The sequence below is a fragment of the Schistocerca piceifrons genome, chromosome 1 (genome assembly GCF_021461385.2).
Source record: "Schistocerca piceifrons isolate TAMUIC-IGC-003096 chromosome 1, iqSchPice1.1, whole genome shotgun sequence".
Lineage (NCBI taxonomy): Eukaryota > Metazoa > Arthropoda > Insecta > Orthoptera > Acrididae > Schistocerca > Schistocerca piceifrons.
The window spans coordinates 173,967,036-173,982,686 of NC_060138.1; the positions used below are offsets into that span (position 1 = coordinate 173,967,036).

At 39.9% G+C, this 15,651-nt stretch overlaps 1 protein-coding gene across 1 annotated transcript in view; it reads right to left on the reverse strand.

Annotated features, from left to right (window-relative positions):
* LOC124797092 (lysosomal alpha-mannosidase-like) overlaps nucleotides 1-15,651 on the reverse strand; it is a 191,428-nt gene that overhangs the window by 89,104 nt on the left and 86,673 nt on the right. The window contains 6 exon segments of the mRNA XM_047260760.1: nucleotides 6,861-7,010; nucleotides 7,330-7,581; nucleotides 11,295-11,571; nucleotides 11,655-11,777; nucleotides 13,347-13,561; nucleotides 13,649-13,764. Coding sequence (XP_047116716.1) covers nucleotides 6,861-7,010; nucleotides 7,330-7,581; nucleotides 11,295-11,571; nucleotides 11,655-11,777; nucleotides 13,347-13,561; nucleotides 13,649-13,764 — 1,133 coding nt within the window.

Consider the following 15,651-nt stretch of genomic DNA (forward strand, 5'->3'; position numbering starts at 1 on the left):
ACACCAGAATATCGTCTAAATAGGCGAAACAATATGGTAGTCCTCTTAGTACGCTGTCTAGGAACCATTGCCATGTCTGGGCCGCATTTTTCAGCCCAAATGGCATCACCAAAAATTCAAACATCCCGAATGGGGTTGTCACTGCAGTCTTTGGTATGTCCTGCTCTGCCATTGGGATCTGATTATAAGCCTTACGGCAATCCAAAACACTGAATAGGGATGCCCCGGCCAGTGAATGGGTAAATCCTGTATATGTGGCACAGGGTATCTGTCTGGAACAGTTCGGGCGTTCAAAGCTCGGTAATCACCGCACAGGCGCCATGACCCATTCTTTTTATGGGCGAGATGCAGAGGAGAGGACCACGGACTGTTGGATGGCTGTATAGTTCCTTCCTGTAGCATCTCGTTGAAAATGGCCTTGGTTTCCCGCAAGCGATCTGGTGCAAGCCTGCGAACACGTGAGGAGACTGGTGGGCCTGGAGTTGTACGGATGTGGTGCACCGTCTCATGCTTCGCCCTGCTCTTTCTTGTTCCCTGTTGTGGTTTGGGTGTCGCCTTTGTGGTTGAAACAGCAGGAGCCTGTTGTTGTGTCGTTAACTGTTTTGATGTCGTTTGAGCCACGTGCTGGTCAGCTTCCTTCGTTGCTATGGTGTCCTCCCAAGTGGGTGCACTGAGGTTATCTACCCTTTGGCATGCATGAGAAGTCGGACGTCCTTGTATTCCCGGAATAACAAATCCATTGACAGAATGGACGAGTTGTGACTTGTGTAAATCCACGGACAATGCATGTTGTGCCAGGAAATCAGCACCTAGTATAGGTTGGTCGATAGTGGCCATAACGAAGGGCCAGTTGCATTCTTCTGGTAGCCCAATGTCCACTGGCAGTGTTTTCTGTCCATATGTGTGGATGACTGAGTCGTTGACTGCTTTCAAAGTGGTCTCTTCAGTGCGTTTGTCTGAAGGGAAGAAATTTACAGGCAGGGTACTGACATCTGAGCCGGTGTTGACCAAGAACATCCATCCTGTAGAGCGATCAGGAACGAAAAGTCTTTGTGAAGCAGCGTACCTTACAGCTGTGGGAGAAGTCAATCCGCGTAACGTAGGCTCGTGCTGAAATGGGGGTGTTCCCCTTCCATGCGTCTGTGAGTTTAGGCGCAGTTGCTTGTTGTCACGGTCGGCTGCGCCTAAAGCTGCCCGTGGGAAGCGTTTGGGTGTGAGCACGGCATCTTACACTTCGTAGCTTGCGCGCCGAAGCGCTGGTGGAACCAGCAATAACCGGTGGCATTGTTTGCGTGACGTGGCGGTCGCGTCGGCTGGCGATGACGCGTGTGTGTGTCAGCCGCCGCAACGTCGCGTGGCTCTAGCCGCTGCAGCTGGGCGGTCAGCTGATTGATGGCAGCGCGGAGAGATCGGAAATCTTCGGTCACGTCCGGCGCTCGTCGTGCGGTCGTGGCAGCACAAGCTGGAGGCGCCGCGTCGACCGGCTCCGGCTGTGCTCGGCTGGTGTCATTGGCCGAGGTGGTTGCGGCGGCGGCCACTGTGGCGCGCGAGTCAAACAGGGAGTGCGCTCTATCGGCCACTTGCAGCAACTCGCTTAATGGCCGGCCCTCATAAGCAATTAAGGTTAAGCCCACCTGTGGAGGTAACTGCTGTTGCCATATGTGCAAAAGTAATGTGTCTGAGAACACGGAAGGGTCCACCATAGCACGTAAATGCCGGTAAAAGTCTGAAGGCGACCTGTCACCGCGTTTCTCGTGGTACAGGAGCTGTGATATCCGCTGATCCACAGGTTTTGTACAACGCGAAATTAAAGCTGTCTTGAGAGTGGCGTAGGCTTGTTGTGGTGGGGGTTGCATAATTATATCCGATACCACTGACGACGCACGTTGGTCCAGGTTGCATATCACTAGCGTGAACTGTTCAAAATCGTTGACTATTTGTTGCTGCACGAAAATGTTCTCCATAATAGCGAACCAAATTTCTGGACACTCGGGAACGAAAGGTGGGGGTCGAATTTGTAACCGCGACGCGGGTGGCCCACGATCACTGGCGAACGGAAAGTGCGAAACTCGTGGGAGCGGTACCGACGCAGGTGATGAAAATGGGAGCACTTTGGGTCTGATATCGGCGTGTCCTGCGCGCTGGTTGTGCGAGGCAATGTCCTGTGGCAGCAGCGCGGGACCCGCCGGCACACGCGGCCCGGTTGGAAACGTAACGTCGTGGCAGAAGTCGGTTTGAGATGTAGGCGTCCGTGGCACTGTGAACTGAGGGTTTTGCTGCATCGTGTCGAGCTCCTTTTTGATGTTTTGGATGACGCCGTCGATGTCGCGGAAGAGGTTCTGTGCGGACGACATGTCGATACGAGACGTCGCGGAAAATATCTCAAGAAACTTGCCTACTGTCACACTGCTTAGTTACGGGGTCACCACTTATGTAGGGGTAATTTCACTACATAAAGGAAAACACTTGTGTGGAATTTATACTGTGAACGACAACCTTTATTGTACCGCGCAAACACACTTCATACATACGTTAACGCGGGAAAAAATGAACACTCGTCGTGTCCTCCAAAGAACCCCACTCGTAAAGAGAATCTCTCAGTGTCTTGTCGACTATCGACTTGTCACTCCCACAAAAAAAATATTTTACAGTGTTGACTGGAATACACTCTTAGATATTCTCTAGGTATCAGGTTACGATGTGAGGAATGGAAGGTTATCTGCATTATTTACAAAAACCTGGCTGCAGTTATAGGAATCAAAGGGTGTGAAAGGAGTCAGTAGATGAAAATGGAATGAGACCAGATTTAGCCTATCCATCATGTTATTCGGTCTGCTCATAGAGCAAGTTGTAAAAAACAGCAAGCAGAAGTTTGAAAAAGGAATTAAAGTTCAGGGAGAAGAAATAAAAACCTTACAGATTGCCAATAGCATTGTAATTCAGTCAGAGATCAGTCGAACAAAATGGATAGTCTCTTGAAAACAAATTATGCAATGAACATCAACAGTATTAAAACAAAGATAATGAAGTCTAGCCAGTTAAATCATGTAACACTGTATAGATTCGTGCAGAAAGGTGCATTGAATCAGTCTTCAGATTGGAGATAACAACAACAACAGCAAACACAGACAAATAATATTAAGGAGTGATATGTTAGTGTCAATATAATAATACAATGTACAGATTAGTCAAGTGCTGTTTTCAATACATTACTGCTTGTAGTGGAGCTTTATAATGAACTCTGCTAGCGATGATGTAACTGACAGGAATTTACAATTCCTGATGCCATATAATAAGATAATTTGTAGAAGTAGTGCCTAATGAGATTTGTTTCTAATTTTCTACTGAACTGATAAGACTTCCCAATTTCTTGCTTGTTGAATGGCTTTGTACCAGAGTACATACTCCACACTGAAGCCTAAAGAAGCAGCCAAAATAAATACTACTTCTACTACTATTACTACTACTAGCCCTACTACTACTACTACTAGGCTGTCCTCTGTAGTGTAACATGGAGTTCTACAGGATAAGATGTTATACTTTTATCCTCTTAGCCTGATGAAAGATGTTCATGCAGGATGCAAGCTTAGTCTTAGAAAGTTGTTAAGGGTGGGACATTGCATTATGCGTGCTCTGGTTTTATGAAAGTGCAGGTGGAGTGTAAGTCAAGTCAGCTCCGGACACTTCCAGAGTGCTACAGCATGTAAATACCTCCATCTAGTGTGGCAAAGTGCTTGTTCTTTGGTGTTGTGGCTTGACAATGCCTTGGAGGTCAAGGAGCAAAGCAACACATGCAACAATATAAATCGTTTTAACCAAGTTCAAAGTTTGTTGCACAAAACTGTCATTCACTGACTGAATGGACTTGATAGCTGATATCAAAGCTAGTCACATATATGTTGTAATCTGTACACTGGGCTACGAAGTTAGATAAATCTGTTCGTCTGCTACCATAACTGAAACTTACAACAATAATATTGTGCCCAAAATACAGGAGAGTTGACACTAAATTGTTTAAGTCATTTGGCAGTTTGGACAGATTATAGCCCTCTTCCAGCACCAAGGTAAGGAAGTCAAGCAACGTGGCTCTGTGACACTGCATGGCAGGATCACGAAAGTGATTAACCACAAGATCGGCAAACAAATTTATTCATGAGGTAAAGTGAGCATACATGCTCCTGGGTGGCAGATTTTTCATGAAATGCTACGTTTCATTAACCCAACACTAATAAACACCTCATCACACAATCTGTGATCAGTTTTTGGCTTTGTCAATCAGCTTCCCCATCTTCTGTGGTCCATGTATTCTTCTTCAGCTAGTACGAAGGTAATCCCAAAAGTAAGGTCTCCTATTTTTTATAAGTACATAAACCTGTTTATTTCTACAATGGTTTACATCAGTTTACAGCTTGAACATTTAGCTATTTTTTGACATAATCACCATTTCTGTCAATGCATATTTGTAGATGCTGTGGCAGTTTTTGTATGCCATGGTGTTTAGAAAGTTATGAACCTCTTCTTTCACCTTGTCGTCAGAGCTGAATAGCTCTCATGCCAAATGTTCTTTTAATCTAGGGAACAGGTGATAGTTACAGGGCACCAAGTCAGGACTATAGGGTGGGTGGGTGATTATGTTCCACTGAAACTGTTGCAGGAGGGCAACGGTTTGCCGAGCGATGTGTGGGCGAGCGTTGTTATGGAGAATATGTACATCCTTGCTCAACATTCCTCTTCTCAGGTTCTGAATTGCCCGTTTGAGTTTTTTCAGAGTCTCACAATACCTGTCAGCATTAAATGTGGTCCCAGCAATTCAGCTCCGACGACGAGGTGAAACAAGAGATTCATAACTTTCTAAACAGTGTGGCGGCGAGCTGGTATGACAGGGGCATACAAAAACTGCCACAGCATCTACAAAAATGCATTGACAGAAATGGTGATTATGCTGAAAACTAACTAAATGTTCAAGCTGTAAACTGATGTAAACCATTGTAGAAATAAACAGGTCTATGTACTTATAAAAAAATAGGAGACCTTACTTTGGGGATTACCCTTGTACCACCATACTTGTATCCTCTCTGATCTCATCAATCCATCTCAGCCATGGTTTTCCTATCGCTCTGCTCTTCTTCCAATATTTTCATTTCTCCACATAATTTCCATCCCTCTCAACTGCCTTACGCCATCTTGGAACCAGCGCCTGTATACCCACATGGTAAAATTCTGGACCAATCTGTTGGAGCCACTGTTTGGCAGCATCCGCAAGGGAGTCATCATCTTCAAACCTTGTTCCATGAAGAGAGTCTTTCAGTTTCCCAAAGAGATGATAGTCACATGGAGCCAGGTCAGGACTGCAAGGCGGGTGTTTCAGTGTCGTCCATCCAAGTTTTGTGATCACTTCCATGGTTTTTTGACTGACATGTGGCCGTGCATTGTCGTGCAACAGCAAAACATCCTGCTTTTGCTGATTTGGTTGAACACGACTCAGAAAAGCTTGAAGTTTCTTCAGTGTTGTCACATATGCAGCAGAATTTATTGTGTTCCACTTGGCATGATGTCTATAAGCGAGAGTCCTTCGGAATTGAAAAACACCGTAGCCTTAACTTTTCCAGCAGAAGGTGTAGTTTTGAATTTTTATTTCTTGGGTGAATTTTCATGATGCAACTCCATTGACTGCCTCTTCACCTCTGGTGAATACTGATGGAGCCATGTTTCATCACCTGTCACAATTCTTCCAAGAAATTCATCTCCACCATTCTCGTACTGTTCCAAAAGTTCGCTGCATACCGTTTTTCTTGTTTCTTTGTAAGCCACTGTCAACATCCTGGGAATACACATGGCACAAACCTTTTTTAACGTCAACTCTTTCAGTATTCTGCAAACACTTCCTTCCTCTATCCCAACGTAGCATGACAATTTGTTCAGTGTGATGCGTCTGTTAGCAGACACCAATTCGTTAACTCTCTGCACATTGTCTGGAGTGTGTGCAGTACGAGGCCTGCTGCTGTGAGGACAATCCTCAATATTGCCGTGCCCGCTTTCATTATGTAACCTGCTTGCCCACAGACTAACTGTATTGCGATTAACAGCAGCATCTCCATACACTTTTTTCAACCTCTTGTGGATGTTTCGCACCGTCTCATTTTCACAGCACAGGAATTCTATGACAGCACATTGCTTCTGACAAACGTCAAGTGTAGCAGCCATCTTGAAGACATGCTGTGATGGCGCCACTCACAGGAACAGGTTGAACTACGTTTGAAAACAAGTGGGATGTATCTACACACTGTAAAACTTTCACACATGCAGAATGAAAACAGTATTTTTACAAAAATAGTGTGCATTTCTTTTGGAGTGACCCACGTATTTTATGCTGAATAAAGTCATTAGATTCAGTGATTCTCACTGGATGCCAAATACTATCACCTGACTGGCTTCAAGCAACACCGAGAAATTCCCAACTTCAATGTGCAACACAAGATCTGCTGATACTATACACACCCTTTAGCACAGCTGCCTCCCTCCAGCCTTATACACCTGAAGTGTGTTCCTAATGACTTTATTGCCAAGTTGACAGGAACCTGTTTCCTTTGGTTGCAACAACAGTGACTGTATATGGATAGTTACTGACTTCTTCTGTTACTGTCTCCCTAACATCAGCAATCAGAAAGCTTATGGTATATGTTCTCACTCTGCAGGGTGAATGGTGGAGGGTCATTAAAATGTAATAAGTCTACATGTGCAAACCTAGAATTAGACCCTGTGAGACTCCACTGATAATTTTTCCCCTGTCACTAAATATTCGAGTTCTTCCTGCATTGCTGCATTGACACAACCTTCACTTGTTAGCTACAGTTTCTCACCTCCAGGTTTATTGTAGCAGGCTGAGATAAATTTGTGTCTTCTTCCTTTTCTAGCATATGCTCCAAGCGTAGTAGCAGTGAGGTGTCTTTCCATGGTTCCAATGTTAATATCTTCACATTTTGGGGAAGTTCTTGTCTCAGACCTGAGAACTAGTTTAAAATCACACAGGAATCATTTATTGAGTTAACAAAAAATGTCTTACATGAATGTCTTCAAAAATGATTAGTTATTGTTGTAGTAAATGTTTCAAAAAATAGTAGTGATTGTTATATGTCTTTCTTAAGAGATATGTGCAGCTCAGGCATACATAGTTATTACATTAAATGGCCCCATTAACTCAAGTGAAACAAGAGACTATATAAAAGATGAATATACATTAATGTGTCACTGAGAAATAGGTATTTTTAATTTATTTTAAAACCTTGTATGTGAAAAGCATATCCATGACGTATTACACCCTGTACAAACCTGAGTTTCATGTGAATTTGTCCATTCTGTGAACGGTGTATTGTCAGCGTTGCTAAGCAGAACCCAAGGAGACAAGAGTTTCTTCTCAGCCAGTTTACATTCTTGACATGCCAGACTACATCCATCACTTCCTGTTATGTTGCCCACTAACAGCCAGTGCTTACCTCTGGCAACTAAACCCTTGCCTAATGCTTCTTCTTGTAACGCTTCTGCAACTCCCATACCATCATCACAGAGTAGCCTACGATGGACCTGAGTTTGGTGATCAATATGCAGAACATTATGTTACTGATAAAGGATGAGATAAGAAAATAATTTAATTTTGAAATAAAGTTATAATGCAGAAAATAATGAAAACAAAATCTTATATCAAAGCGGCATGCATGTTCCTGTAGCTTTTCAAGTTGGAGACAGGCACAATTAAAAGACACTTAATTGTGCCTCTTTCTAACTTGACATGTCTTCTTTATGGTAAGCAGCAATCTGTCTTTTCCTACATTGTTGATATTCCTACCTCTAGTTTCCATTGCTTGATTCCTGCAGCATCTGTCATACTAGTTAATTTAAATGTGAAATAAAATCAAAATATTCATTATAACCCTTTTACAGTGCAATAATGTTGTTGTTGTTGTGGTCTTCAGTCCTGAGACTGGTTTGATGCAGCTCTCCATGCTACTCTATCCTGGGCAAACTTCTTCATCTCCCAGCACTTACTGAAACCTACATCCTTCTGAATCTGCTTAGTGTATTCATCTCTTGGTCTCCCTCTGATTTTTACCCACCACGCGGCCCTCCAATGCTAAATATGTGATCCCTTGATGCCTCAGAATATGTCCTACCAACCGGTCCCTTCTTCTTGTCAAGTTGTGCCACAAACTCCTCTTCTCCCCAATTCTATTCAATACCTCCTCATTACTTATGTGATCTACCCATCTAATCTTCAGCGTTTTCTGTAGTACCACATTTCGAAAGCTTCTATTCTCTTCTTGTCCAAACTATTTATTGTCCACATTTCACTTCCATACATGGCTACACTCCATACAAATACTTTCAGAAACCACTTCCTGACACTTAAATCTATACTCGATGTTAACAAATCTCTCTTCTTCAGAAACGCTTTCCTTGCCATTGCCAGTCTACATTTTATATCCTCTCTACTTCGACCATCATCAGTTATTTTGCTGCCCAAATAGCAAAACTCCTTTACTCATTTCCTAATCTAATTCCCTCAGCATCACCCGACTTAATTAGACTACATTCCATTGTCCTCATTTTTCTTTTGTTGATGTTCATCTTATATCTTCCTTTCAAGACATTGTCCATTCCGTTCAACTGCTCTTCCAAGTCCTTTGCTGTCTCTGACAGAATTACACTGTCATAGGCGAACCTCAAAGTTTTTATTTCTTCTCCATGGATTTTAATACCTACTCCGAATTTTTCTTTTGTTTCCTTTACTGATTGCTCAATATACAGATTGAATAACATCAGGGAGAGGCTACAACCCTGTCTCACTCCCTTCCCAACCACTGCTTCCCTTTTGTGCCCCTCGACTCTTATAACTGCCATCTGGTTTCGGTACACATTGTAAATAGCCTTTCGCTCCCAGTATTTTACCTCTACCACCTTTAGAATTTGAAAGAGAGTATTCCAGTCAACATTGTCAAAAGCTTTCTCTAAGTCTACAAATGCTAGAAATGTTATTAGGAAGTGTAAATTAATATATTAAAATAGCTAAGAAGAACTGAAGTCTTAAATTCCAGAAATAAAATTCCGTTTTTCAATGAATGCATAATTAAATTTTATGATATTCAATCCTTTCATTCCAGAGATAGCATTGAAACATAATTAACAGTGTTCCGGTATTTCATCATGTTTTTGAGGGTGCAAATTTCAGCCATTTTCAAACAGTTCCTGCAAACTAAAAGTTAATCTATGTGAGGTTGAGCATCAATTAGCATGAAATAGGCTTTGAATGTGCCCTGATAAAATATTAAATTCTTTCTATTTTTCAAACTCTGAAGTGAAGAGATGACTGTAACTTTAGTTGCAATGTAATACTTTCATAGTTAGTACTCATAGTGAAGTGTTACCATGAAAGTTCAATCTGATCTCAATGAAATTCAGCCCTTTAATTGGAGAAAAAATTCTGGTGATTGATATCATAAAACACAAAAAGATAATAATCAGTGAGTAAAGGTCCAGTCAATTAGGACTGGGAGTAACAGTGAAATAAAGATATGTAATGTAATAATCCACTGTTTCACAGACAGAGAAAAAGTGTCATACTTAGTTTCATCCATAACATGTTGAAAATCAGATCTCATATGGTGTACTAAAAGAGTTCCTAAAAAACTGGCAAATGATTCTGTACTAGAAAACTATTTAATTTAAAATTTTGAACATAGCTGCTAAGGTTCAGTGACCATGTCAGAAGTATATTAGAACAAATAAGCCCTCGGTCACAAATATTAAGTCAAAATTGACCAGGTCAATTTTGACTTAATATTTGTGACCGAGGGCTTATTTGTTCTAATATAACTATTTAATTTTTTTGAAGATAATTCATGGGTAGACAGAAATACTTGATGCCTCAATGTGTGTTCTAGCAACCTATCTATTGTTTCAGTGAAGTTCTGCCAAAATTTCTCTTTCTCCAGTCTGATTCAGCAGGTCTTTAAAAATTTTCAAATCTATCCATCTGATCTTCAGAATTGTTCTGTAGTGTCACAGTTCAAAAGCTCCTATTCTTGTCTTTACTGTCTGTTGTCCACATGTGACTACATAAGCCCACACTCTGGAAAAGAATTCTTAACTCTTAGATATATAAAAGATATTAACATAATTTTCTATTTAAGAAGTAGTTTCCTTGGTATTGCCAGTCTCCATTTTATATCCTCATTATTTCCACTGTCATCAGTTATTTTGCTGCCCAAATAGCAATATTGCCAACAGCCTTGCCTCAGTGGTAACACTGGTTCCCATCAGATCACCGAAGTTAAGTGCTGTCAGGCTGTGCTAGCACCTGGATGGGTGACCATCCAGTCTGCCAAGCACTGTTGGCAAGTGTACTTGTGAGGCAAACTGAGGAGCTACTTGATTGAGAAGTAGTGGCTCCAGTCTCATAAACTGACATATGGCTAGGAAAGCGGTGTGCTGACCACATGTCCTCCATATCCGCATCCAGTGATGCCTGTGGGCTGAAGATGAGACGGTGGCTGGTCGGTACCATTGGGCCTTCATGGCCTTTATGGGCAGAGTTTTAGTTTTAAAAAGCAATTTTCATATACTATTTTCAGTGTCTCATTTCCCGTTTGAATTGCCTCAGGATCACCTCATTTAATTGTATTACATTTCATTACCCTAGTTTTACTTTTGTTTACATCTGTTTTGTTCAACTAATCTTCCAAGTTCTTTACAATCTCTGACAAATTTCAATGTCATTGGCTACCTTAAAATTTTTTTTCTTGTCTCCAAACTTTAGCCCCTTCTCCAAATTTCTCTTTTGTTTCCTTTACTTCTGATCAGTGTACAAATTAAATAACAGTGGGATAGGATAAAACTATATCTCACTTCCACCTCTGTTTTTCATTTCCTGCCTCCCTCTCATGTTCTTCAATTCTTGTAACTGCAGTCTGGTTTCTGTACGAGTTGTAGAAAACCTTTCACTTCCTGTGTTTGGTAACTAAGAGAGCAAGCTTCACATCTGTGATAACCAAAAGTTACAATACAAATAATATGAATGTCAAAGAATGAAAAGAAGAAAAAAATGGTTTGGTGTCTTCTTAACGGTAATAACATTAATATTGATGGAGATATGGGTGCCAGCACTGTTTAACATTTCATATTGTGGCTATTGAGCCTTTATTGTTCAAATTAGATAAGCAAACAGAACTAGTATATTCATTCTAAAACTATCTGAGTTTATTGTGTACTTGTTTTTGAAAATAATTTTTCTCATATCTTACCATTAGTTTGACTTCACCATTTCGAAGGCTGGAACCGCCCTGTGCTCTGTCATTCAGAATTGCCATTTCTAGGCACTTGTTTTCATCCTTGATTAGTATTTTGGATGTTATAGGATAATAATTTCCTGAGACAGGTTCTTCTTCAACATAATCCCATGTTGATCGGTAATTAACTCGCCTCTTTATCATTTCTCGCCCATTCGAGTCAGTGTAAAATGTTTCATTATTGACCAGGTTTGTATTCAAACGGGAAATTATTTCTTTTCCTTTCATATCCCTGTAAGCAGATGAAGAATTATATACTAAGTTAGTCTCAGTAACAGAAAATACATTAACATTCAAGATCAGAACAATACGTACTCAGTGAGAATGGGTCCAACCAGCCATTCAAATTCAATGTGTTTTTCGGTTTTATATACCCTGATAACTTGGCTGATCCAGTCACTAAGGGTTTGATGCATTTCAGTAATTAGCAAGATTGGGCTATAAAACTATTAAATAACATTTTGAAAGCTACTGAGTTCCATAGAGTTCAAAATGTATGAAATACAGCAAGCTCCTAATTATCTGAGTTAATGTGGACCCAAGATTGAACACATGACAGGAAATCACAGATAATTCAAAATTAGTGTTTGCTTCAGCCAGAAACATTAAAGCTGGTGTGGACATGCCCTCCCAGTGCACACCACCTTAATCAGTATTTTACATCTGTTTCGGAAGAAAACTGTTCTGTTCAATATCACCAACGAATTCATTGCAAAAAGCATCAGCTACGTCTTTATTACTACTCAGTTGCTTGCCCTAGACAACAAATTCTCTAATCCTGTAGCAATGTTTAAATTGAGTCAACTATCCTGATGAAGCATTATACTTTCCTTCAATCTTCAGAGTTTCAAGTAACTTTCTTGGTTTAACTATTTGCTTCTGACACCTGACAGGGAACATCTTCACCTAACTTGTCTTGGAAACACAAGTTCAGTACCTTATCTAGTTTAGTTTTCAGACACTTACATAATGACACTCTGGTTTGGTTGTCAGATTTGCTTGCAAAATTTAAAAGCTCTCCTTTAAGTCTCTCACTGTTTGCATGCTTATTCAATAGCCCCAATAAAATTTTAATGAAGATTTCTCCTCTTCTAACTTTTCTATAACTTCTAATTTCTTTTTGATCTGAGAGCATGTTTGCATCTTCCATCTTCCTAGACCATATTAGTCATCTGAAATTTCAGCAATAAATTGATATAGGTCAACATCCATTGCCAATGATCCACTGTAGAAGCTACAGTATCATTGAGATCTGTCAGCAATTAGGGATGAGTGATAAACAATGCATTCATCCTGCCAATATGTAACATTATGCTTTCATTTCATATTAACACAGAGTAAGAATTCTGAAAGAAATTGTCCCTGAAAGAAACCTAATTTTTTTTTCAGACACAGAAATATTGCAAGGTCAGAGTCTCCACATTTACCTAAGCTGGAATGGGAAACAATGGAGAAATATTTCAGGTGTGTTCGATGATGGAACTTGTCTTCTGGCCATAAAACATAAATCACATAAATAATACTGATTCCAAACTAATACAGTCATTCTAATTATATAAAAACTCTTCAGGTTTCATTTTCATTTCCTAACATTCACCAGACTATACACGGATAATTTATTCTGAGATAATTTGGACCATACTATGTTAGATGAAAAGAGAAAAGGAAATTTTAGTATGTCAGTATAATTTATGTGCTAGTAGATTTAGCTCTGATGTATCAAGGTGGACCTGGATTTGAGCCCTGCCAGTTCTGAATACAAATGCATTGTCTCAAACAGAGGACTATTCTTGCCGTGTTTTGGGCAAAATGTACACAAAAAAATTTTGCAACAATACTGTGAAGAAAAGCTAAAATAACTGCTGATGACTGTAGTATCATGCTGAAGTACAATAAATCATGAACTGAAGAAACATGGAACATAGCATGGTTATGAGACTGACTATGTATTAACTTCATATTTATCTGAGCCTTTCAAAAGTATTCTGACAACCTTACAGATTTTACAGCTAACCTCTGTATATTTTGACTGTTGCAATTCCAGACACCATGGTTGCTTCAGATCCTATTGGTCGGAAAATGTAAGCACCAGATGATCTGTCATCAGTTCCAGCTTTAGTTCCTGCCCATCCTTCATAGTAATAAAAATTTTGGCTAAGTGGCAACTCTGTTCCATTGATTATTACAGACTTTACAGTCCCTTGAGTTTCATGTAAAATTACCTGCAAGTACTACAAAAACATACTACATTAGATCATTTTAAACCATAGGTACCATTTCTGTTCATTCAATATTTTGAAAAACCTTACATTATTTGCAATGGATGTTGCATTTTCTGACACAGTGTTTAAATAACTTCTTTCTTGTCTTGTACTAGACACATAGTATGAGTGATACCCCAGTGCTGGAACATCAATTCCAAGTACTACCAACAGTCACAGGTAACAGAACAAAAACAGAGACAGTAGACACTCTCTGATGCCACTAAATTCATCAGTTGTACATATGTGTTACAGTTCCCTAACTCTGTCCATTTCTCACTTGGACTCAGACTGCTGTGTGGATAACTTCCAAGTTACAACATTCTCTTTGCATTGATGGGGTCATGTCTTAAAAGCAGAAAATAAGGGTTCACTCAGAAAAAACAAAAACTAAATCTCTAGTGAGGAGTCATTAAATTTGGTGTCTCACAACATTCAGTAATTGGCTTGCTCCTGTCCTTGACCTACATTAATGATTTACCCAGAACATTGTTGGGTTCCCGAAGAACTGTAGGTCTATAGACAACGCAAGTATACTAATAAAGGGCCCAAATATATCCACACCAGTTACAGCCAGGAGATAATGGAACAGGCTCACAACTGCTTCACAGCAAAGAGCTTAATGCTTAATCTTACAAACATTCATATTACACAACTCAAAATGAATGAAGAGATCAACATGCATATATTGCATGAGGCTCTATGAATGAAGTTCTTAGAAATCTAGATAGATAACAAACTGAGATGGCATTAGCGCATGGATAAATTAACCAAAAATCCGAGTTCTGCCTGTTTTGCACTAATGATCTCATTCATCACATTGAGCTGCAGACAGGATCGATAGTGTACTTTCACTCTGAATTGTAGTATGGTGTAATTTTCTTGGCCAATGTAGCACACTTTCACAGAAGTGTGCAGTAAGAATGACATGTAAAGTTCCTCCTCAGACACCTTAAAGTTCTTAGCAAACATGTGAAAATACATACATTCTCTAATAGTATGTATGGCTGACAATAAAAGTTAACTTGGGATTAACTGTAAAATTCACAACTGTAATACTAGAAGTAAGAATGATTTCCATACAGATTATGCGTACATTTTCAGACTTCAGAAGGGCATTTTAAGTTCTGGTGCAATAGGAAAGTCTATAGGAGGTTGTCAGTAGACATTGGAGAGGAATTCATAAATTCCTAGATGTTTGAGAACAAAGTAAAACAGTACTTTATGAGACACTCTTCCTATAATTTAACAGAAAAAAATGTTTCAGCGGTTGGTAGAAAGCACAGGTTGCTCCTTCTACAAGAAGAACAGCAGTTTCACAAAATTTCTGTGCATTCTCATTGAAGTCAGTCTGTTGTAGAATCATATAACATATTCAGAGTTCAAATTTAATGAGTTATCTCACATGAAATGATATCTTCCCTGCCAACCAAAATGGATTCCAAAAATAAGTCACACGAAGCCCAATTTATGCTTTTCTCATATGATATCCTAAGAAGAATGGATCAAGGTGACCAACTGGATGCAGTATTTTTTGACATCTTAAAAGCATTTGACATGGTGCCACTCCAACATTTATTTACAAGAGACTGACAATATAAGGCATTAAACTAAATTTGTGACTGGATTGATAGTCTATTGGTAAGGAGAACACGTTGTGTTATCTTTGATGGAGAGTCTTTGACAGGAGCAGAAGTAACTTTAGGCATACCCCTGGGAAGTACGATGGGACCCCTGCTGTTCATGTTGTATATTAACAACTGGGCAGACTTTTGCAGATGATGCAGTAATATATAATGAAGCAGTGTGTGATGAAAGCTGCAAAAATATTCAGCTTGATACTGATAAGATTTCAGAGCAATGTAAGATTGGCAACATGCTTTAAATGTGCAGAGATGTAAAACTGTGCACTCCACGAAACACCTGGATACAGTATCAGGGAATCATAGTTGGAATCAGTCAATTCATACAAATATCTGAGTGAATCAATTTGATAAGCTATGAAATAGAATGACCATATATGTCCAATTATAGGTAACACAGGTTGCAGA